General features: G+C 44.7%; 1 protein-coding gene across 1 annotated transcript; it reads right to left on the bottom strand.

The window, feature by feature from the left end:
* Positions 1-6,486: 6,486 nt before the first annotated feature.
* LOC147610396 (MAK16 protein-like protein) lies at positions 6,487-23,262 on the bottom strand. The gene is made up of 9 exons (XM_086786331.1): positions 23,060-23,262; positions 22,856-22,965; positions 22,368-22,486; positions 22,196-22,293; positions 7,638-7,725; positions 7,413-7,538; positions 7,229-7,334; positions 6,904-7,028; positions 6,487-6,817 (listed from the first exon to the last, which is right to left on the bottom strand). The coding sequence occupies exons 1-9, from the start codon at positions 23,119-23,121 to the stop codon at positions 6,773-6,775; spliced, it is 879 nt and encodes a 292-aa protein (XP_086642457.1). The 5' UTR covers positions 23,122-23,262; the 3' UTR covers positions 6,487-6,772.
* Positions 23,263-24,815: the final 1,553 nt, after the last annotated feature.

Raw genomic sequence — 24,815 nt, 5'->3', positions numbered from 1 at the left:
AGGTCAGAGATCAGAATTCTTTGATCTTCTTTGACACAAGTGCTAGAACCAACTTTATCTCACCAGATTTGGCTCGCAGATTGGGGATCCGTGCAGAGGAGATGAGGCCTATGTATGAGGCTAATATGGCTTGTCTTGGGTATGCAGAACTCGTTACCCTATCATTGGGAAGCTGAGGCTTCATGTGCAGGGTTATGTGGACAATGAGGAGTTTTATATCATGCCACTTGATGGGTGTGATGTTTTGTTGGGTATGCCATGGTGCCATAAGGGTACGTGCGGTGGTGGATACGTACAACAGGAAGATTACTTTGACTCAAAGAGAGAAAGAGCACATTTTAGATGTAAAGCTTAAAGGGAAATCCATTCCTATTGTATCGGCTTCGGCCATTTCATCAGTAATGAAAAAGCATCTTTTCGTGCACTTGGTTTTTGTTAAGGATGCCAAAGATGATGAATCTCACCAGATCTGCATTAGACCCAAGGATGTGCATAAGACAGCATTTTAGACCACCTTTGGGCTATATGAGTTCTTGGTCATGCCCTTTGGCTTGACAAATGCTCCTGTCACCTTTAATAGGATGATGGACAAGATTTTCTGACGTCATCGAGCTTGTGGAAACATTCTTTGATGATATGATTGTGCATTCACGCTCAAACGAGGAGCATAGGAAGCATCTAGCCACAATGTTTGAGGAACTCCAGAAGCATAGGTCGGTCATAAATGGCCAGAAGAGTGAGTTTTTCTTGGAAGAAATACACTTCTTGGGGCACATCATGTCTAAAGATGAAATCCTTCAGATTCTGCATGTGGAAGGAAAAAAGAATGTTGTGGAAGATGCTTTTTCATGCAAGCCACAGGTCTCAGCACTCTCACTTGCTTATCATCATGAGCTTAATGAAATGAAAGAGCAGTATGCGCACGATGAGGATTTTGGGAGGATCTATGATCAGATGTCTGAGGGTCAGCAGCATGATCATTATACTCTCAGAGATGGTTTTTCGTTGATGCATGGTAGACTGTGTGTTACCAAGCAATACAACTCAAGGTCATGATTGAAAGTCATGCTCCACCGTACGCAGGTCATAGGGGCATTGAGACCACGGTAAAGGTAGTTGAGGCTTTCTTTTATTGGCCGACCTTGAGGAGGAATGTTGATGCTTTTGTTAGAGCATGCATCACATGTCAAAAGGTGAAGTTTGACCATCAGAAGACACCAAGGTTACTTCAACCTTTACCTCTTCCAGATAGACCATGGGAGAGCATTGCCATGGATTTTATATTTGATCTTCCGAGGACACAAACGAGGAATGATGGCATTTGGACTATCATATGCAAGTTCAGTAAGCAAGCTCATTTCATTCTCGTGTGTAAGAAGATCAAAGTGGGTCACATGGTGAAGTTGTTCATGGGGCGAACATCTTCAAGTATCATGGCATGCCTTCGTCTATCATCAGTGACCATGATCCATGGATGACGAGTTTATTTTGGAGAGGTTTGTTTGACAACATGGGTACAACTCTTAAGTTTTCATCATCGTTTCATCCACAGACAAATGGGCAGTCGGAAGAGGCCAATTCTATAGTGTGTCAGATCTTCTCAAGTGCTGTGTCAAAGCACAAGAAACAATGGGAAAAGTATCTTCCTTTGGTGGAGTTCACTTATAACAACACCATCCATACCTCAATGGGCAAGGCGCCTTTTGAGATTATGGAAGGAGGGAAGAAGGTACCACCCATTTTTCATACAAAAGATAAGATCTTTCAGGCGGACCAGTATGTGGAGAGTGTGGATGAAGGTTATAGGAGAGTTAAGTTGGCACTCCAAAGAACTCAACAAAAGCAAAAGAAAGCAGCAGATCGTCACAGGCATGCATTAGAGTTTGCATTGGGTGACTGGGTTCTTTTGCGTTTTGAAAAAGCCACGCTCAAGAAGATGAAGGGTAAAGAGCGTTTATTCCCTAAGTTGAGCATGCGCTACTATGGACCTTTTTAGGTATTGGAAAAAATTGGTGAGGTGGCCTATCGTTTGAAGCTACCAAATCACTAGAGAATTCACAATGCATTTCATGTGAGTCTACTTAGACCTTTCCGAGGGGATGTGCCTAAGGATGTATCAGATGAGGCTCAGCCCGGAAGTGGAGGAGCTTGATGAGGCTCAGCCCGGAAGTGGAGGAGCTTGATGAGGTTCTTACTCCCGAGCAGATACAAGCACACAAGGAAAGAAATGCACGAGGTAAAGGTTCTCATCGCTATCTTGTGAAGTTCATGAACTATTCACCGATGGATGCGAAGTGGATGGAGGAGGGTGACTTAGCAGATTCACCTCAGGTATTGCAACTTTATCTTGATGCCTTCGAGCTAGAGCCAACTCTTGTTTTTTTACGGCTCATTCAGGTTTAACGAAGCATGGGTCTGGAGCATTGCTTGATGCTCAAGAGGGGGGTAGTACGTCTACTCCCTTGATGCAAACAGGCTCAGATGTCATCTAGAGGTCGCTTGGTGCAGCTTTTGTCTCACCCGAAGGTACTGACAACTGACAGTACAAATATGTGTACTAGTCACATTGGATGTTGTGGTTATGTATGGTTCACAGTGGTATACAACTTGGACTATTACTACACCATTGGTTTGAAGTGAATGTTGCTACATATGTATGGCTGAGAGAGATTGGGATGCTAATCTTGCCATATTGTACTTTTCACTTTCTTTTGGATCACATGGCTGATATGTTGCTATATAGGTAGCCTTTGTTATTAGTGTGATTCTGCTTTGATGTCTTACTGTATCACCAGGATGCAATCGAGGACGATTGCCATTTTTCAAGAGGGGGGTATGTCACGACCCTGTGAATTTGTGTAGCGGCATGTGGGCATGGTGTCAGCATGCAGGACACAAGTGTGTAGACATTTATTGAATGTTCACACTTGGGGTCAAGAGGTGACACTAGGAACTATTAAGTTTTTCCTTTTATATCCCCATGTGGGGGGAGGACAAAGGTTTTGAGGGGACAAAGGTTTAAAACCTTTAAAAATAAAAGAATATCCCTTTTAGAGCATCGTGCCCATTTGGGGGAGGCCTACGCTATTATTGGGGCTTCTTTTGGAGGAGAGTCGGCGGGCCTGCACAGCAGCAGTTACTTGTGTGCTTTTCTCTCTTGGAGGGGCTAAACAGTACATGGACACTTTTTCTCTTGCGAGAATCGGACTGCAACTACAGAGCTTCTTTTTCTGGGGACACAGTCAGGCTGCTCATGATGGCTAGTTGCAAGAGGCACACAAGCTTTTCCCACGCTTCTCTCTCTCTCTCTCTCTCTCTCTCTCTCTCTCTCTCTCTCTCTCTCTCTCTCTCTCTCTCTCTCTCTCTCTCTCTCTCTCTCTCTCTCTCTCTCTCTCTCTATCTCTCTCTCTCTCTCGTGGAAGACAGTGAACAACAGGAGGAGCAAGTGGAAGGCGGCGGACTGCTACTGTGCAGGGGCAGCCAACTACTATTTATTTTCTTTTCTCTCTCTCTCTCTCTCTTCATTGGCTTGTGAGTGTCTCGGAGTTGTTTCTCTGGCCCTTTGTGAGAGGAAGCGTTTGGCAATTCGGAGGGTGGAAACAGGGCAAGTTTTTGGACTGTTTTGGAAGAGTCTACGGGCTCATATATGGCTGTGTTTTTGGCTATGTGCATGGGCCAATTAGATGCTTAATCCGGGCCTTGTGGATGTACTATCTTGGCAGATTAGAGGTGAAAAATAGTGTGGTGTTTTGGGCACAGGGCTGAGTGAAACCTCTATGCTAACAAGTCTAGAGGACTGGCAGTTTGGACATGCATATGTATAAGCCATATATGGCCATGTACTCAGTTGAACTCTTCCATTGAATGTGAATAAAGAAATACCGAAAGGGGCACCAAGCTTTGGCGCCAACAGGTGTCGTTTTTGTGTAGGAGCACTCTAGCTCCCTTTTGTCTTACTTGCTGATTTACAATTGTGTTTGGGTGACTGCTAGTTTACCGCACTTTAATCTCTACTATAGGCCGGTTTCAGATGGTGTGAAGTTTTGCAATATCTAGACATACAATTGGCCCTTGTTCACACTTGGTGGGCAGCACCCAACCTCCTAAATAAACGATTTCAGTTTGGGTGTGGCCAGCTTTCATAGCACCTAAATATTACAACTTTTATAGCACCTTTTCATGACACTTATTTCTTACTCATGTATGGCAAAGAACGCCTAGGTAACCCAAAATGGGTTAACATGTGTGTGTGTGTGTGTTGACTATTGGCATTGATCACAACATTAGAAAATTCTCGAGCATCCTCGTGCATCATTGGCCACCATAGTCTTTTTTGGAAAATGTTCCTTGCAGTGATATCGGCTACGAATTGGTTGTTGCCTGCTAGCTGCTCTGGCATGCACTTCACTTGAAATTTCATCTCAATCTTATTATTGGACACATGATCCATAACCATACATGTAACGAGTCTCCGAGGATCATCATGAATCTCCAGGTTTTGAGCATGATAGCTTTTCTCTTGTTTTCATCCACCTCTCCGAGTAAGTCATGTTGATCAAATAAGATATGATATTCTACTGTATATTGGTGGTTATTGCAAACAATTGAGCATCACAAAATTGATCGAGAATTAGTATTACACTACTACAACACACCTGATTTCTTCAAAAGAGATATATATTCGACCTCGACGTGATTGTTTTTCAGTTCATGGTAGATAATCTTAAGAGTCAAATTCTTTGACACAGCAACATCCACCTCATCAATCTTCCTTAAATTACCACCTTGTTGATAAGATGTAGCAGAGCTTGGTGGTCTACATAGAAATGGAAGTTACCTCTGTAAATAGTGCCTAAACTCTTGAACACTAAACACTATCCCTAATGTTTCTCCTTCCACCGTAGTGTAGGCCTCTACTATTGAGAACTTTTGGCTCGCAAAATAAACTAGAAAATCCAATGCTCCATCCAATTGAACAAGGATACTTTTGATTGCCATGCCTGACGCATCCACATGTACATGGAAGATTATATTCTATCAAGGTTTTTTTAGGATCAGGCTATGAATAGCCATCTCTCTTAGCATCTAAAAAACTTCTTCTCACACTCCCCACTGAAATTCTGATTAACCTCCATGAGCTCATACAAAGGAGCTACAATCTTTGCAAACTCATGGATGAACCATCAGTAAAAGCTGATGTAGCCAATAAATGAGCCCACTTGTGTGATATTAGTCGACGATAAAGTCATCTACTTAATGATGTTGGTTTTCAATGGCAAGGTGTGTTAATTCCTTCCTAGGAGACTAGGTGCCCTTGTAGGTTTGAAGACACAAAAAACACATTTAAAAGGATTAAAAGAAATTAACTTCTCCCCCAACACAGTTTGAATATTAGCCAAGGTATTCTAGGTGCTCCATCTTTGAAAAAGTAACAAAACATCCACAAAGATAGGTCATTAATTTGTCTAGGAAATTGGCAAAGCCCTTTGAAATGTTGCATCGATGCCCAAAAGGCATGACATTGTACAAGGATGTGCCCCATTCTGTGAGGAAGGCAGTCTTCGTCTTGTCTATCAGTGCGGTGCTCAAATGATTGTATTCACTTTATCCGCCCACATGAAACTGTACATTTCATGCCGGAGTACTTCATCATCCATGGTATCAATGAACAACAATGCGAAGGGATCTTTGATTGTTTGTGTGTTTAGCATCTTGCGATAGTCTACATACGCTTAGCTTTCCATTTCTCTCGGGAACTATACCACAACCAAAAATAGTTTATCATTACTTTCACACCCTGAGAGAATCATAGTGTGGTAGTGAGACAATTGAGATATAGGAGTGGTGACTCCTTGAAATTCTTTCCAAGGACTTGGCCCAAAGACTTAATGGTTCCATGAACACATGGATTTGTACAGAACAAAAGTTGAATGCGGAACGATTTAGTCTATGTAAAGAAACAAAAGCAAGCCATATAACTTTATAAAGTTGACATTGGCAATTAATATGATAGGATAGTGTGGGACTTCAAAAAGATTTCCCTTAATGATATGGGGTTTGGACACCATTGTAAAAAAGCAATTGAGTTAATAGTAAGAGGTTTAACATCCTGTGGAGATTAATGGAACTTTTCGGCTTTCATTCTTCTTAAAGGATTCACTAGACAAGGTTGTGCCCTCACTCTCCTTTATTGTACACCATTGATATTGATGCATTGGGTTGGCTTTTGAAGAAACAAAGCGAAAGCAAAGTGAGCAATGACGAAGGATTAAAACTACCAAGTTGTAGCAAGTTAACATAAAAATTGTTGCCATCTTCCATCGTGCCCCCACCTTCATCTGCTCCACCCAACTCCATCTGCACTTGGACCCACCCCGCACTCCCAAGCCTTGCCAATGCCATGCAACCATCAAGAGTGCATCATGAAGGACGAGAACACCACGAAAAGGAACTATATTGAGCATCAGAGCCCAAGAGCACAAAGCATTGATAATTTTTGGGCATAGCATTATATATTATAGCAGCACATCAGTCTTTGATATCGTGTAACATACAGAGTTTATGTCAGCCAGTATGAGAATGAGCTTGATAATGAGTGGGCCGGCTTACTCTAAATACAGACGACATGGACTCACCGAGTATGACGAAAAGCTTCAACCGTCCAATGTAGAAATCCTGCACCAGTATGCATGCTAAGACTCCATGCAAAGGAATGTTTCAATGAAATAGCAGCCACTCCTTTTGAGTACACACCCTACTTTAACCAAAACTGTTACAGCCTTTGCTGTACATCCTCTGGCTCTCCTTCATATTCAATCTGCACAATTACAATCAAATAAATCCTCCATAAAGGCCTCAAAATAAGCTAGAAGTTCTATCATACACATTAACTAAAAAATTTACCTCCACATGAGCCTTCTTTTTCCGCTTCTTCACAGCTAACTTGTCTCTGATGTCTTTATCCCAAGCTGACGCACTTCGTTTCCCAGCTGTCACCTCCTTGTCACTGTCTTCCAAGTCTTCTATATCTGCAATATAATATACCTGATGTAAGCGTGCTAATTAGACCAAACCATACATTTATAAAAGCATATGAAATGTGTACCGTCTATTCATCCACCCACCCATTCACACACACATACGAACATATAAGTACATACATACGCATGCTTCAATCCATCCACACACACACACAGGTATGACTAGCCTCTTCCAGACAGATACATACCTTCTTGCCCATGAGATACCTGGCTGACCTTGTGCCTAGGAAGTAAATCTTCTAAGTCTTCATCTTCCATCTCATATTCGACATATTCAACAGCTGGTTCCTCTTCCTGTCAATTATCATGCCAAAATCTATTAAGCATCTATCTTCAACCAACATATTAAAAGATTAGTTTAAAGAAGCCAACCTCCTCTTCCTCTTCTTCCTCTAACTCCTCCATGTCTAGCACTTGCTGGTACTCTTTCACAGGGAAGTTGTAAATATCACCATAAGTACCGCTCTGTAGCCTTTGCAACAGCTCCTTCTCTATTGCCTACATAGTAAAGCCATTGTAAGAAATAGGAGTTAATACTTAAAAAAACCTCAGCCCACTATGTAATGAGCAGACCCAAAAGTTCAGTGGACCTGATACCTTGTCCAAAACAGCTGCAACTTCTGCCTTTGCTTCCCTTCGGGCTTCTCTTTTGACTTGTTTCGCCGGCATTGTCACAAGTTTCTCTCTGTGAAGAACATAATCAGCTTGGGAAGGAAGGGAGGGCTTTTTAACTTTTGTTTGTGTGTTTTCTTTTTTCTTTTTTCTTTTTTTCTTTTTTTTATGGGGGAGAGAGAGAGAGAGAGAGAGAGAGAGAGAGATGGGATGTGTAGACTGAGTAGCTCTTATCTTCTTATGTTTTGAAAAGGATGTCAATACCTACCTACCTCTCTCTGACAATTACCCCATGCCCACTGCTGCTCCGCAAACAATTGCCTCTCTCTCTCTCTCTCTCTCTCTCTCACAATGTAGGCTGCTGCAGCAGCTGACGATTACCCAATTTCCACTGCTGCTCATTGTTCTTATTGCTGCTGAGACTGGGTTTACTTAAAACTGTTACTTAAATACACTTAAACATTAAACCATGAAAATGATTGAAAAGACGATTCCATGACGCAACTCACTCCTCTAGCACTTGATGCGCTTCCCCTCCGGCTGGCCACTCAATGAGGAGAAGGCTATCTCATACAAGGGGAGAAAGGGGGGGGGGGGGGGGGAAGAATAGCCACATAGGTGGTCTGTAATGCCAAGTGGGATTGCCACCTCCATCGATGAGAAAAGGGCCTGACCGCTAGAGCCTCAAGAAAGCTTCCCACCGCTTCCACATGCAGTCAGAGCCACCCACCAACTTCCCCCGCTGACCGCAGAGGGTATGGATGATGTCGAGCCAAATACTCTTAATGGACTCCAGTATTACCGGATCTCCGAAAGCATAGTCACAGGGGACGGCGGGGACGGAGCCTAGGAACGCTGGGACGCCGAAACGGGACGGTGCAGGGACGGGGACGGACGGGGACGGACGGACGTCCCCCGACGGACGTTTCAAACAGGGGACAGCGCAGGGACGGGGGACGGCTGTCGGGGACGGCCTGTGCGGGGACGGCAGAGAGCCGTTGCGCCTGCGCCCGTTTCTGGCCGTTGCGCCTGCCTGCCTTCGTAGCCGTTTATGGCTGTTGGGCCTGGGCTCTTCTAGCCGTTTATAGCTGTTGGGCCTTGGCCCTCTCTCTCTCTCTTGCCCTTGAGGCTTTCCTCTCTCTCTTGCCTATCTATATAAGAGCCCACCTCTACAAGGCTACAAGCACACACAAGTTCATTGCTCATTGCTCAATCTTCTCTCTTCCAACTTCCAAGTTCCAAGCTCTAGGGCCTAGGCTCTCACCTCTCCCTCAAGCCTTTTGAGTCTTCCAACTTCCAAGCCTCTAGGCTCTCTCTCTCTCTCTCTCTCTCTCTCTCTCATTCCTCAAGGCTCTCTCTCTCTCTCTCTCTCTCTCTCTCTCTCTCTCTCTCCTCAAGGCTCAAGAGTCAAGCCATCTTCAACCATGGCATCCTCCTCACGTGCCGGGGCTTCTCGTAGAAGGACAACGGGATGGACATGGTGGGAGGAGGTAAACTACACCACATCCATTCATGGAGGCGGTTCTCGGCCATGGGTATGCAAGCTTTGACCGTACCGGCGAACGGGTGGCGCTGACAAACTGCGAGCCCACCTCTTGCATGAGAGTGGGCATGAGGTGAGGTTTTGCACGAATGTCACGCCCGAGAAGAGACGGGAACTTCTTGACAAGCTTAGCGTCTACGAAGCGGTCGAAGCGACAAGAAGGACACCACGAGTGGCCGTGGATCCCGCGACGATGGGGAGAGGAACTCAAGCCTCTACCATGGAGTCATGTGGTGGATCGGGATCATGCACACCATCACCTTCGCCATCAAGTCGGAATGTTACTCCATCCACGACACCGGCACCCTCCATCTCCACGGCCTCTCAATCATTACGTGGCCCACGGCGACAATCTACACTTGGGGAGAATTGGAACCCCAAGTTGAAGGAGGAGGTGGATATGGCGGTGGCCCGCTTCTTCTTCCATGACCACATTGCCTTTCAAGCGGCTAGGTAAGTGCAATCGATCATTGCCAATTCATCATTCATGTTTTCATCATCCTAGTCCCCTTCTCATTAGCAAATTACTTTCTTGAATAGGTCGGAATACTTCAAGGTAATGGTTAAGAAGATTGGGGAGTATGGCTCGACCTATACGCCCCCCTCATCCGAGAGCTTGCGCACTACATTGCTCGACAAGGAGAAGCGCATTGTAGAGCAAGCGGCCGACAGCACAAAGCGGCAATGGGAGAGGAACGGAGTCTCCCTCATTGTGGATGGATGGAGTGACACCCGCAAGAGGAGTATTCACGGCATGGTTGCATATTCCCGTGGAGAGATGTACTTCATCTCATCTCGTGATGCATCCGGCACTGGGAAGAGCGCGGATGTGCTTGCGGCGGAGTGGGCTACCACCATGGAGATCGTTGGCCCCAAGCATGTAGTGGGCTTTGTTGCGGATGGGGAGCCTTCCAATAGGGCGGCGGGAGCTATTCTCCAAAGTATGTATGGACATGTCACGGTGTCCTTTTGTATGGCTCATTGCCTAAACAACCTCCTCAAGGACATCAGGGCATTACAATGGATCAGCCCGCTCATTGAGGAGGCCAACACCATGGTCTCCTTTGTCCTCAACCACCAAAGACTTCGGCATGAGTTCAACAAGAGGTCCTGTCTCTCTCTCCTCAAATATTCCGACACCCGGTTTGCCTACAACTTTCTCATGTTGGGCCGGTTGAAGGATTGTAGTAGTGCTTTGAGGGGGCTTTTCCTTAGCGACGAGTTTGTCGCCATGCAAGAGTCCCATACAAACACTGGCCAAGAGTGTAGGCTACGGGCGGATGACGCCTCTTGGTGGGAGCGTGTGAAGACCACAGATGCTATGGTGAGGCCCATAGTCCACCTGTAGAGGATTGTAGACGCTATGCAGCCATGCATATGCAAGGTCTACGAGACCATGGATCGCATGATAGAGAAGTTGAAAGACTTCGTGCCTGACGAAGACAGATACGACGAGATCCATGCCTTGTGTCTAGGAAGGTACTCTCCATTGCATGCAGCAGCTTATGTGGTGGACCCAAAATTCCAAGGCAAAAAGCAGGAGAGCGACCGGGAGGTGAGCGCTGGATGGAGGATCATCTTGGATCGTCTTGTGCCTGATGCATCGGTTAGGCGCAAGATCAGGGACCAGCTTTCGATGTACAGGTCATTTCATGGCTCCTATGGCTGTCATGATGCACAGGTTGACCGCTCCAAAGTTGGTGCTGCTCTATGGTGGGAGGACTTTGGTTCAGATGGACCGGAGCTGCAGCAGCTTGCCATCCGCATACTTAGCCAGGCCGTCAGCTCCTCTTGCTTGGAGCAACTTTGGAGTACCTACAGCCACATTGCCTGTAGGAAGAGGAACCGACTCGGGGTAGAGCGTGCCAATGACCTTGTCTTCGTTAGCACGAACTTGCGAATGCTTTGCAAGAGCGTGACCAAGAAGGCAGATTCCTTCACCGAGTGGGAGATGAGTCAACAAGAAGAGCAACGGGAGGATGAGGTGCAGGAAAAGCATGCCAGTGAGGATGAGACTAAGGATGAGCTTGATGCTTCTTTGGCAGCCGCACAAGCTACCCATGACCATGAGGCGAGCACTTCACGTGGATAATCATTCATGGATCATGATTCATGGGCCTTACTACTTAGCTCTAGCCTCTAGCCTCTAGTCTTCAGCACTTTTTTGTCATTGACTCATTTGAGTCCGTCCTTGTATTTTGCCTCCTTAAGGCTTAGTCCTGACTCCTGAGTCCTGACTCTTGAGTCATGACTCATTTTGTATCTACTTAATTATTAATATGACTCAAAATCTTACCATTTTAGTGTAAATTTGTGCTCATTTTGATGTACTTCCAAAGTAGAATAAGTGCAGAGTAGAGAAATTTTAAAAAAAAAGTATTTTTTGAGTGTCGTTCCCTCCCCCGTCCCCGTTCCCTACTTATGGCCATCCCCCGTCCCGTCCCCGTCCCCGTCCCCGTCCCCGTCCCTCGTCCCTCGTGACTATGTCCGAAAGGCTTTTGTTGTCCAGTGTGATGCATGTGGGAACAGCATTGGGGCAGTTCTCATGCAGGAAGGACATGTGATAGCCTATGAGAGTCGAATATTGCAGAATGCCGAGAAGCATTTACAGGTTTATGAGAAAGAGATGTTGGCTATAATTCATGCTCTTTCTACATGGAAACACTATTTGCTTGGGGCTGATTTCACTGTGTAGACAGATCATCAGACCTTGCGTTATTTCCTCACGCAAACTAAACTTTCTGAGAACCATATGCGATGGGCCAACTTTTTGTCTATGTTCCACTTCCAAATTGTGCATGTGGAAGGCAAAAAGAATGTTGTGGCAGATGCTTTGTCACGCAAGCCACAAGTCTCAGCAGTTTCACTTGCTTATCATCATGAGCTTGATGAGATGAAAGAGCAGTATGCCCATGAGGATTTTGGAAGGCTCTATGATCAGATGTCTGAGGGTCAGCGGCATGATCATTATACTCTCAGGGATGGTTTTTTGTTGATGCATGGTAGATTGTGTGTTACCAGGCAATTACGACTCAAGGTTATGATTGAAAGTCATGCTCCACCGTATGCAGGTCATAGAGGTATTGATGCCACAGTAAAAGCAGTTGAGACTTTCTTTTATTGGCCAACCTTGAGAAGAGATGTTGATGCTTTTGTTAGGCAATGCATCATATGTCAGAAGATGAAGTTTGACCGTCAAAAGACACCAAGATTACTTCAGCCTTTACCTATTCTAGATAGACCATGGGAGAGCATTGCCATGGATTTTATATTTGATCTTCCACGTACACAAACGGGGAATGATGGCATTTGGACTATCATATGCAGGTTTAGTAAGTAGGCTCATTTCATTCCCGTGCGTAAAACGATCAAAGTTGATCATATGGTGAAGTTGTTCATGGCAAACATCTTCAAGTATCATGGTTTGCCTTCGTCTATCATTAGTGACCGTGATCCACGGATGACGAGTTTATTCTGGAGAGGGTTGTTTGACAACATGGGTACAACTCTCAAGTTTTCATCTTCATTTCATCCACAAACAGATGGTCAATCAGAAGAGGCTAATTCTACAGTGTTAGATCTTCTTAAGTGTTATGTGTCAGAACACAAGCAACAATGGGAAAAGTATCTTCCTTTGGTGGAGTTTGCATATAACAATGTTAGAAGTCGTCTCCTGTCTAGATTTATACACCAAGGCCTTTGTTGTGGGTGTGCCCACCCTTATCAGGTGTTTTATCATTTTTCCTCACTCCCCGTATTTTTCCCTATTTTTTCCCATTTTTTCTGTGGCTTGGGAGGCAGTTCTGAGTTGGCAAGAGCACTGAGTAGCTGGCCGACTGCCTAGACATCAGTCGTGGACCTCTGTGATGCTGGCCGACTGGATGTATGCAGTCGTGGGCCTCATCTGCTGCTGGCCGACTGTTTGTGCAATCGTGGAGGCCCTTTTCAGCAGGCCGACTGCCCATCTGGGGGCATATAAATAGGCCCCCAGCCCCATACCACTCAGTGTATCATATTCGGGATCTTCTTGTGTATATTAGAGCAGAGTTACACGCCTACATCTCTCTCTCTCTTGTGCTATTTTTCTGCCTGCGTTTTTTGCTCTTGTGTTCCCAGATCTGGTCATCATCTCCGCTGCGTATTCTGACATGGTATCAGAGCCCTAGGCTCTAGATAGGTCTTGGGATTTGTGTGAGCAAGAGGGGGACTGTTTTGTGGCTGATTGGGAAGAGAAGGTGCAAGAGGAAGGCGGGCTGATTTGCTGGACAGCCACTTGCAAGTTTTAGTTCTTCTTTGTTCCCACCCACCTACCCTTTTCAAAGTACATCCCCGCAATGGCAGATCTGTTTGAGATGGCCGAGAGACATGTGAAGATCCCGACACTCCCCACGTTCCCGGTGGACCGTCAGTTGGACGGGAGCAACTACGGCATATGGAAGGTTATGATGGAATCTGTTTTGGAGTCTTACGACCTCGCTGATTTCATCGTTGTTGGTGTTCCACGGCCGGAAGTGGAGGAAGGGGAGTTACCATCAACCCGAAAGGACCGGGAGGCTCAGACACAGATGTGGGATCGTGTCAACGCCAGGGTTCGTTCGTTTATTTTCCTCAACTGCACACCACAAGTAATCAATCATGTAAAGCACATGACGCTGGCCAGAGGTATATGGCAACATTTGGCCTCACTTTACAACAAGGTATCGCCCATGAAGAATATTTCCTTGGAAGTACAGATGCGGGTTATGAGCCCTGCAAAGTCGTCGACGATGCGAGAGCATATTAACAAGCTGCAGGCTCTTCAGCATGAAGTTCTTCAGGCTGGGAAGGAGATATCGTCAAAGGACATGGCCATAACGTTGCTGTCACACTTGCCCTCTTCGTACTCAGCATTTTACTCGTCTTTGATTACCAGTGGCAGACTCAGCACCATCACGTGGGAGGAGCTTGTGCCCATGGTCCTGGACCAAGAGGAACGATTCACGAACCCTCCTCAAGGTGGAGGTTCAGAGGCCTTAACTGGCCAACGGTCGAAAGGCCGTAACTCGGGCAAAGGGAAGGCTTCATCAGAGAAGTCTTCTGAGAAGAAGTCCGACGCTAACCGCGAGAAACTGAAGGCAAAGAGGACCTGTAATGATTGTGGCAAGAAAGGCCACTACTGGAGGCAGTGTCCCAAGCGGAAGACCGAGAAGGGTGGAGACTCCTCAGCAGCAATCATGAAGACTCCGGCTTTTGTGCACCTGGAGGTTATGGACACCGATGTTTCATTTTCTTTAGGCAGGGAGGAGATTGGAGGACTCTCCGCAACGGATACTCGGGAGTGGATTCTCGATAGTGGTGCTTCCAGGCACATGACTCCTTCCCATTCCGGTTTACAGGATCTCTGCAGGCTTTCTGGTCATATTCTTACTCGGGATACGTCCACTATCCCAGTTCACAGTGAGGGCAGGATGGAGATAGTTCCCGATAGCAGAGGGGGGAAGCATTCCTCCCAGCTGTTGTATGTTCCGGCACTTGGTTTTCATCTGTTGTCAGTGCATCAAGTTTGCAAGACTGGCGTACGGGTGGAGTTTGATGAGCATTTTGTTGCTCTCCGGGACAAAGCAACAGGCCAAGTGGTTTGGGAAGGCGGAGTGGAGAATGGAGTTTACAGGCTTTCAGCACTCTCTCTCCCAGGTCCTCAGGATTGTGATGAGTGGCAGTCTGGTAATGGCCACTTAAGTGTGGATACGCTCCAGGTGCGGGCTGGTGATTACTTGCAGGAGGAGGTGGTTTCTCCAAGCTTTGTCGTTCCGGATTCAGAGGGGGTGGTTGACAGGTTTCATCAGGTTTCCAGGACTTGTTTGTGCACCGTAACAGGTGTTGATCCTTGTAAGCAGTGTGATGTCTCTGTGACTCAGAAGCTGTATGGTTCATTGATCTGGTTGATGGACACCAGATTGGACGGGAGCTTCCTGATGAGGCGGTTGAGCTCATGGTTGCGGATGACTCTTTGGGAGGCAGGATTGCGTTTCCTGTGGTTTTTGCGGCATGCGAAGGATCATGGACTCTTTTACACAGGAGGGGGATTGTTGGATGGAGTCCGACTCCATGGTTGGAGTGACTCAGTTTGGGAAGGAGATCCGGACATGAGGGGATCTACTTCAGGCCCAGGAGCAGTTTTACGGAGCAATAGGAGACAGTCATCTTTTGCCTTGTCGAGAACAGAGGCAGAGTACCGGGCTATTTGTGATGCTGTTTGTGAGGTGGTGAGGATGCAGAGGTTGCATTGCAGGTTTGGGCTTCCACTGGAGGAACCCATGGTCATCCAGAGGCACTTTGTTCGTGAACAGATCGTTGCTGATGACATCTTGCTAGAGTTCTGTTCGTCGACGACGGAGGACAGTACGCTGGACCTCTTCACGAAGTCGCTGTCTCAGGATTTGCTCAGGCAGCACCCCAGCTCCCAGTGGTGGTTGGTTACATAGCCAGGAGCTGAGAGGGGGTGTTAGAAGTCATCTCCTGTCTAGATTTATACACCAGGGCCTTTGTTGTGGGTGTGCCCGCCCTTATCAGGTGTTTTATCATTTTTCCTCACTCCCCGTATTTTTCCCTATTTTTTTCCATTTTTTCTGTGGCTTGGGAGACAGTTCTGAGTTGGCAGGACCACTGAGTAGCTGGCCGACTGCCCAGACATCAGTCGTGGACCTCTGTGATGCTAGCCGACTGCATGTCTGCAGTCGTGGGCCTCATCAGCTGCTGGCCGACTGTTTGTGCAGTCGTGGAGGCCCTTTTCAACAGGCTGACTGCCCATCTAGGGGCATATAAATAGGCCCCCAGTCCCATACCACTCAGTGTATCATATTCGGGATCTTCTTGTGTATATCAGAGCAGAGTTACACGCCTACATCTCTCTCTCTTGTGCTGTTTTTCTGCCTGCGTTTTTGCTCTTGTGTTCCCAGATCTGGTCATCATCTCCGCTGCGTATTCTAACAAACAACACCGTCCATACCTCGACGGACAAGGCGCCTTTTGAGATTGTGGAAGGAGGGAAGAAGGTACCACCCATTTTGCACACAAAGGATAAGATCTTTGAGGCTGATCAGTATGTGGAGAACATGGATGAAGCTTATCGGAGAGTTAAGTTGGCACTCCAGAAAACTCAACAAAAGCAAAAGAAAGCAGCAGACCGTCACAGACGTGCATTAGAGTTTGCATTGGGTGATTGGGTTCTTTTGCGATTTGAAAAAGCTAGGCTCAAGAAGATGAAGGGTAAAGAGCGCTTATTCCCTAAGTTGAGCATGCGCTATTATGGACCTTTTTCACGTATTGGAAAAGATTGGTGAGGTGGCCTATCGCTTGAAGCTACCAAATCACTGGAGGATTCACAATGCATTTCATGTGAGTCTACTTAGACCTTTCCATGGGGATGTGCCTGAGGATGTATCAGATGAGGCTCAGGCGGAAGTTGAGGAACTTGATGAAGTTCTTATTCCAGAGCAGATACTGGCACATAAGGAAAGAAAGGTACGAGGTAAGGTTTCCCGTCGCTATCTTGTGAAGTTCAAGAACTACTCACCGATGGATGCGAAGTGGATGGAGGAAGGTGACTTAGCAGATTCACCTCAGGTTTTGCAGCTTTATCTCGATGCCTTTGAGTTGGAGCCGACTCTTGTTACGGCTCATTCAGGTTCAGCAGAGCATGGGTCTGTAGCATTGCCTGATGCTGCTCAAGAGGGGGGTAGCACCTCCACTCCCTTGATACAGACAGGCTCAGATGACATCTAGAGGTCGCTTGGTGCAGCTTTTGTCTCATCCGAAGGTACTGATGGCTGACAATACATCTGTTTATGGGACTTCTATAATATGTGTACTAGTCACATTGGATGTTGTGGTTGTGTATGGTTCACAGTGGTATACAACTTGGACTACTACTACACCATTGGTTTGCAGTGAATGTTGCTACATATGCATGGCTTAGAGAGATTGGGAAGCTGATCTTGCCATATTGTCCATTTCACTTTGGATATTTTGCTGTATCACCAGATTGCAATCGACGACGCTTGCCATTTTTCAAGAGGGGGCTATGTCATGACCCTGTGCAAGTGGAACAGCATGAGTGTTAGCATGGTGGTTAGTGAGCAAGATAAATATTTAATGATTCGTATTTGGGTGCCCGGACAAATAGTTAAATGTGTGGACAACCCCAAGTGTGAAGGGGGACCAAGGGATTTATTATTTTTAATGTTTTAACCTTGGGTGGCCCCTAGGGATAAGTGGCCCTTAGAAACTTTAATGAACATTAAAAAGGGGCCTAATATAATTATGGAAGGAGGGCCACTCCACTTTTGGAGGTACACGCTTCTCTCCTCTCTCTCTCTCTCTCTCTCTTGCTTTTGGACGGAGGTTGTGCAAGCTGGCTGCGTGGAGGAGAAGAGAAACACAGGCAGGTTGGCTGCGTGGAGAGTAGCCGTACAGAACAGCAGGCCGTACAGAACAGAGGTCGTGCAGGTTGACTGGCGGCTGGTACAAGCGGTGCTGGCGACCAGGGTACGAACAGCAGGTACAGTCCAGTACGGTGCAATTCCGTACAGCTGGTACAGGCAACGGCTGCAGTACGACAGCTGGTACAGGCGGCGGCAGTGCATCACCAGGATACAGGCAGCAGTTGCAGGCGCAGACCTGTACGGACAGGTGCAGGCTCACAAGGACAGCGCAGACCTATACGGACAGGTGCAGGCTGACAAGGACAGCTCTGTCCAACGGGTATAGACGTGTACAGTGCAGACTCGTATAGCTGGTACAGGTGGCGGTGTATCAAACAGGCGGCGGCTGCAGAAGCTGACATGTACGGACAGGTACATGCAAGTACTGACAGCTCTGCCCAGCAGGTACAGACAGGTACAGTCCAGCCCTGTACAGCTACAGGCGGCACATCATCGAGTACAGTCGGTGCATAAAAAGAATAGCTGCTGGTATAGTTCTGAGGCGGCTGCAAGGGGGGGAAAGTACAAACAGGTACACACATGTGCTGCAGCCTGCAAGTACAGATCCGTACAGACAAGTACACACCTGTGATGCAGAGTTGCTGATGCATACACCTGCAAGTACATACTGGTACGATTAATCCCTCTGGAGAAGAACTGCGCATAAAAATTAGTAAACTCTAAACATATCTTTCTTTCTTTCTTTCCACTGGCTTATGTCTGCTACAAAGTTGTTTCTTATGGCCCTTTGTGAGAGGAGGGGTATGGCAGTTTGAAGGGTGGAAACAGAGATTGGACAGTGGATTTGTATTTAGGCTGAGTTTGAAGCCATGTTCATGGAATAGCCAGATGTATGCTCAAGGCTACCCTGTTGAATTGTCTTGGTTGATCAGAGAAAAACACAGTGTGTTGCTTTTGTGGACACAGATTCGTATGTGAATCCTCTATGCTAAGAGGTCTTGAGGGCTGCCAGATTGGACATGCAGGTTTACTTTCTTTGACTGGCTTTGTTGTACTCAGTTATACATTGAATTTGAATAAAGAAATACCGAAAGGGGCGCCAACAGTTATACATTCCATTGAATTTGAATAAAGAAATACCGAAAGGGGCGCCAACAGGTGTCGATTTCCTTTTAGTTCTGGAGCATTCTAGCTCCTGCTAATTTGTTATTTGTTTGGACTACAATTGGAAGGGTGACTGCTAGTCTACCGCACTTTGGTTTCTACCACAGGCCGGTTTCATAAAGATCTTTAGTGGCTATATAAGTGGGGTGAGTCTATTGTGTGGACTATTGTATTCTACTATGGCTTGAAACCATAGTCATAGGAATCGGTGGAATCGGGGGAATCAATTGTTAAAACGTCGTTTCTAAGGCAAGATTAGTCAAAAATGAGCTAAAACGGCTTGAAACTCCACATCATATTCTTCTCACATGGACATGTATGAAAACGGCTTTTTTTTTCTTGAAACGGCATTTTTTATTGAAACTTCATGTTGTTTTCTCGGAACAGCGTTTTTTTATTAGAAGTTCACTAAAAAACGTAACACAAACGGTTTTTAAAGAACATTTTTTTTTTAATGTAACACAAACGTTTTTAAAAAAACGTTTTTCAAAAATATTTTTTTTCCTTTTTTGTTAAAAAACGTTTCAAAAAAATAAACACAAAAGTTTTTTTAATACATATTACATAACACAAAAGTTCAGTAAAAAATGTACTTTAAAAGTTCAATCCAAAGCATTTTTTAAAAGTTCAATAAAAAAACGTTTTTTTTTCATTACACAAAAGTTCAATAAAAAACATATCCTAAAATTAACTTGACCATGAGGTCTCCTTTCTTTTTTTTACTCCAAATGTGTACTCGTTTATGCTAATTTAATTGAGTCTTAATTAAGTCTTGCTAAGTTTGTAATTATTCGTTTTCGTTCAATAATTTAACCAACTTAGTCTACATGCCGTTTCCATTTCCTGTACATCTATTGGTTCACGTTTCTAGGGAGTGACGGTCTCGTCCCCATTTCCCGTTTCTAGTGACTATGCCTGGAACATGGTCACTCCGAGCCTTAGCCCTTGTGCTCAACGCAAGCATAATCAGCGCACAAATGGCTACAAGGAGGGTTAGGAATAGAGGGGTTGTTTTTAAACAAAAAAGTGGTGTAGGTTAAAAAAGGAGAAAATTGTGAGTTAAAAAAGAGGTGCTTGTTTTTTCTCGAGCTAAAGCACAAGGATATTCATTTTTAGCCCAAGCTTGGGACATACACAAAAAAATAATGGAGAGCTTTTTGCATATGTCCCAAGCTTGGGACATACACAAAAAATAATGAGGAGTTTTATGCTTGCCCCAAAGTAGACGTGAGCATCTACTGGTGTAAAAACACAATCTTCATTCAGTCTTAGATGAGTATTGGACGGGGGAGATCTTGTGGTTGGAATATTGTATTGGAAGTACATGGCACTAGAACTTTGTTTATGCATTAAGTATCTCTTGGATGAAAGTTGGATTGATAGTAAGTAATTGGATCTTTGTAGCAGGGTCTACAAGAGGAGTCTTACAATGGCCTAGGTAAGAAGCAGCGAACCTAGGTAGATGCTATGGACATGTTCAGATCCGGGGATTCGCTTACATTGGCTTGTCTCCTTATGCATTCACAAGGACATGAATTGAACAAGATGAGGGAAGCATCTTACGTCCCAACAGACCTAAGGTTAGGGCTAGGGACATGGACTAACCCAAGTGAAGATTAGGGCTTAACTGGGACATAGGTACCTGGAGGGTTCACACATGGGCTAAGGGAGCCAGGTCTAGATTGGCTAAGAGCTTATAATTAATAGCGTAGGGCTAATAATTGGCTTAAATCTTATAAATAAAGCAAGGGCCAATAATAGCCAGGTTATTGCTATGTAAGTGACCTTGAGGGCTACCACAGGCATGAACTAAAATTGTTTTTCCAAAAGCTTAACACGTGTGTTTAAAATCATATAACTATATAATGTGCAATTGTCAAGGCATAAAATTTATTCACATAACCAAAACACGACATGCATTATACACATCCTACGGATGGAACGAAATTGTTACACACATCTATGGATGGAACGGAATTGACGTCGACAACCTTCAGCCGCTCCAGCGACAAGGCCTTACCAGGAAACCTATCAAACTCCCCCTACTGTCACCGCCAGTGCGGCCCTACAAAGCTTCTCCTCTCTCTCTCTGCTTGCGCTTCCATTGAAAACTGGCGGCTCTTACAGCATCAGCACAATCCCCCTGTCGTGGCGACCTTCCCCCCAGCTGCGCTCTCCTTTGGCTTATGCTAGGCTGACGCCATCGATACCAAGCAGGCTCGCAACAATTGGACCTCGGATCAAGGGTGAGTCCAGAGGACTCTACAAGTCTCTTGCCAAAATCTATCCCAGTCATGCGATGTGAACAATATCAGCTCTATGAAACCTCATTAGGGTTTCAGTTCCATGTCAGATGATCCTTGGGCGTGGAAGACCTTACAGTATGGCTTTGCACGTGTGTACAGCTGCTCTGCGCAGATAATCATAATGTGTTAAGACGGTTGTATGAAGATCTCCAACAGCAAGTACCGAATATGACGACCAACAACAACAAAACAGGCTGTACAATGTAAAGTACGGACAATAGTGTAGTGTGAAGGCAGGGCAGGTGGCTGTATGGCGAAAACCTTCAAGCACAACAGAAGCACAACTAATCGCCAAAGGCCTTACACACTCAAATTTCAGGAGACTTTGGCTCCCACATCCACACTGGCCACAATCTGCACTGCAGGAAATGGACATGGCTAGCAAACGGCATGTCTTTAACATTATATAGTAGACGTAAATCGAATTGTTAGAGAGAAATAGAGAAGAAATTGGAGATAGATCATAATCTAATAGAGATATCACAGATTGTGGGAAAATTCTCAGGTGAGATTAAATGAGGAAACGAAAATGAAAATGGCTCCTCTCAAGAAACAGAGTTTCCGCAAGTTTTGGCTAGGGAAACGGCCAGTTCTTGTTACTTTGACGCATGGGGTGGTATGTATTTCAAAAGACTCACATCCACTTTCCTCAACGAGAACCTCTAGGAGAATGGTTATGTGGAGCAGAAACCAGGGTACACCCTCCCCAACTCCGAAAGCAAGTCGTGCAGGTTGCAAAAGGCGCTATAATAGCAAGCATATACGGCAATTCTCACGCTCAAAAAAAAAATCCCATGCTTGAAAATTTCTTTGATATGGTTCTTTCACATTGCAGACATTGTATGTCTTGTGGTGTTTGGTCACCATACAAACATAGCATCTTGAGACCAACGCACTCAGACTCTTCATCATAATAAAGAGGAGGCCCAAACCCCTTGAGGTGCTGGAGAGACCAGTGACAACTTCTCAACAGTAACACACTCTCAGCACCACAGATCCAGACGCCTACAGACTCCCTTGCCAAAAAAACCTAAAATCCAGAGTTTCAGAACATCCAAACCTCTCTGGTATTTGCCATTTTTATTTTGAACAAACCAGGGGACCTACCTTACTTTCAATGCTAGCTTCCGCTTCCGAATAAGGTACTGGGTCATCTTTGTAAGACGCTGCTTATTCTTGTGCACTAGAAACTTTGGCCAAAACTCCTGCACAAAATGACCCACTTTAGAAACATGTTTTGTACTTGAAATATATGAGTAAGGCAATAGACAGGTTTTACCAGATACTTATCCACAATCTCCAAAGCTTTTGCATAGTTCCTTGGAAGCTTTATTCTCTCCCATAAGTCTTTGGGCATATGAGCTCTTTCAATGCTCTTCATGTACAGGTAAAGGGTGCCTGCAAAAAATTCCAGGGTTTAGGAGTTCCTGCAAAAAAGGAGTGCCTGACAAAATATAGGCCGAAACCCTAGATTTTGTGCATGAACCCTTAAACTGTTGTCTTTTTGCAGCCCCAGTCTTTTCTTCTGCGTTTCAACAAAAGCTTTGATAGAACCATAGACCAAACCCCAGTTTTTTTGCAGGTTCTCAAAGTCCTTTTTTTTTGTGTTGAGCCCTATGTTTTTGGAAGGCACCCTTTAACCCTAGCTTGTTAAAAAGCAGTTCCTCTGCTTTTTAACAAATATTTGAAAGAACCATAGCCCAAGCCCTAGATTTTCTCTTAAACCCTATCTTGTTTCCAAGCACTCAAGAGGAAGGAAAACTGTACCTTCGTGCTCTCTGATGGTTGCATATCGGCTGTTGGCGAGTGGGCAGGAGCTCCGATTGCAGAGCCCGGACACATTGTAGACGTTCCGGCAGAAATTCTGAGTTTGGGTTCTGCAGGATTTTTACCGATTGGGCGATGATGAAAAACAACAAAAAGTGCAGCAAGATGAATCAAAACCGCAAAGTGGGCTTAGCATACACATACCTTGCCTTGAAACTGCAGTGGTTGTGGTTGATGATCTGCCAAATCACCTCGTCGTGTTGCATGATGACGATTGCCCTCTCTCAAAGACCCTCTGCTGCAAGGGAGAAGGGAGGCTTTCATTAAGTTCCTGCTACTTCTCGTCCGAAAACCGACATTTTCCTGTTCTGGAGGCTGTAGGGGTTCTTCCTCTATGGGGACTGTTCTAAGGGTTCTCCTCTTTTGGGAAAATTGAATTTTTGAAATTGGAATTGGCATGTACAATATAGAGATGAAAAAGCACATGACCTAAGCTAGCCTAGACAATCTACAATAGAGATGAAATCACATGACCTAAGCTAGCATAGACAAGGAAATAACTTGTGTTATGTTTGAAAATCTAATCTAATAAGTCTTATATTGATCAATCTATTTTCATAAGGCACTAATAGGTTTACAATTCATTCTCTTAGGGTTATTATGAAGAAACAAGATATTATGATAGCTCAAGCAACGTGAAAACAAGAATGTCATCAGAAGTGTATGTGTTTCAATTTTAAGATTGATTGATTGTAAGAAACAGGGCGGATGCTCCAATTATTGAGTATAGAAGAAGCCTCTCACACAATACGTATGTAACATGTTAACTAGCATTGGTTCTTGATTAAGATAATCATTTTATCTAAAAGTGTATCATCAACAAGTGCAAACAGTTCAAATAGTGAGGGGTAGCATCTCAAAAAATGGTTGAAGCAAAAGTGCTACCATGCTAGGTATAATGACGCTTTAAACCAATCAATGCTCCAGTGATTTAAGTTAATGGTTAAGAATATATCAAAGTCACTAAAGTACATGAGGAATTCTCTAAAAAATGGGGAGAAGCAATAAATAAAGTAGTCTCCGATGGTGAGAAACAAGCGATGTCCAAATCCGTGGAAAAGATGAATCAAAGAATAAAGTAGTCTCCGATGGTGTGGTGAGAAACAAACGATAGCCAAACTTGTGGAAAAGACAGAACCTCAACTCACCAAATTGAAAAGAAGAAAAAGAAATAAAGCCTTGGCTAAAGAAGAAAAGGAAGCCAAGAGGATCATGGCTCAAATAGAAGAAGATGATGAGGAGGAGACAGATCTTAGACCAGTTCTAGAAAGTCATATAGTATTTGATGAGAGAACCATGGTTTATCTTAGAGCAGAATGCTCCAAATTGAGACGAGAAGTCTTTACAATGGGTCTGCTAAGGTCAAGAAGTTGATATAGCAGAACCTGGTGAAAATTCCAAACCAGTCTTCATTGCTAAAGGCTTGTTTGACTCTTGACAAAGAAAAGCAATTAATCGATCTATTGAAGGAATTCAAGGATTGCTTTGCTTATAAATACACATAAATAAAGGGAATTCTGCCAAAAGTGGTGCAATGTACCATTCCTCTCATTGAAGGGTCTCGACCCACCAACCAAAAGCTATAGCAAATGAACCCAAAGTACTATGTAATTATTAACAATTATGAAGGAGGAAATTGAAAAACTCCTTACTACAAAATTCATTTATGAGATTGAGCACACTAATTGTGTTACTCCCATTGTTATTGGTAAAAGAAGAATAGAAAACTACATGTGTGTTGACATGAAGACCATTATCCTTTGCCTTAAATTGATTATATCCTCCTAGAAAGAGTGGCCAAAGAAGAAGCTTATAGCTTTTTGGATGGTTTCTCAAGCTATAATAATCAAGTGTCATTACCTTGGAATACCAGCACAAGACCGCATTTTACCATAATGTA

This window comes from Cibotium barometz, chromosome 49 (genome assembly GCF_041138505.1).
Source record: "Cibotium barometz isolate CiBa-2024 chromosome 49, ASM4113850v1, whole genome shotgun sequence".
Lineage (NCBI taxonomy): Eukaryota > Viridiplantae > Streptophyta > Polypodiopsida > Cyatheales > Cibotiaceae > Cibotium > Cibotium barometz.
Note: the sequence above shows the minus strand (reverse complement) of the source record. Positions and strands in the feature narration are given on the sequence as shown.

What these genes read in the sequence shown, in the direction of transcription:
- LOC147610396 (XM_086786331.1), bottom strand. Translation starts at nt 23,121, where the DNA reads ATGCAACACGACGAGGTGATTTGGCAGATCATCAACCACAACCACTGC. An exon ending in CACTGCAGTTTCAAGGCAAG is followed by an intron (nt 22,966 to 23,059) that starts GTATGTGTATGC and finishes AAAATCCTGCAG; the next exon opens with AACCCAAACTCAGAATTTCT. An exon ending in TTGCAGCTGTTTTGGACAAG is followed by an intron (nt 7,539 to 7,637) that starts GTATCAGGTCCA and finishes TTTACTATGTAG; the next exon opens with GCAATAGAGAAGGAGCTGTT.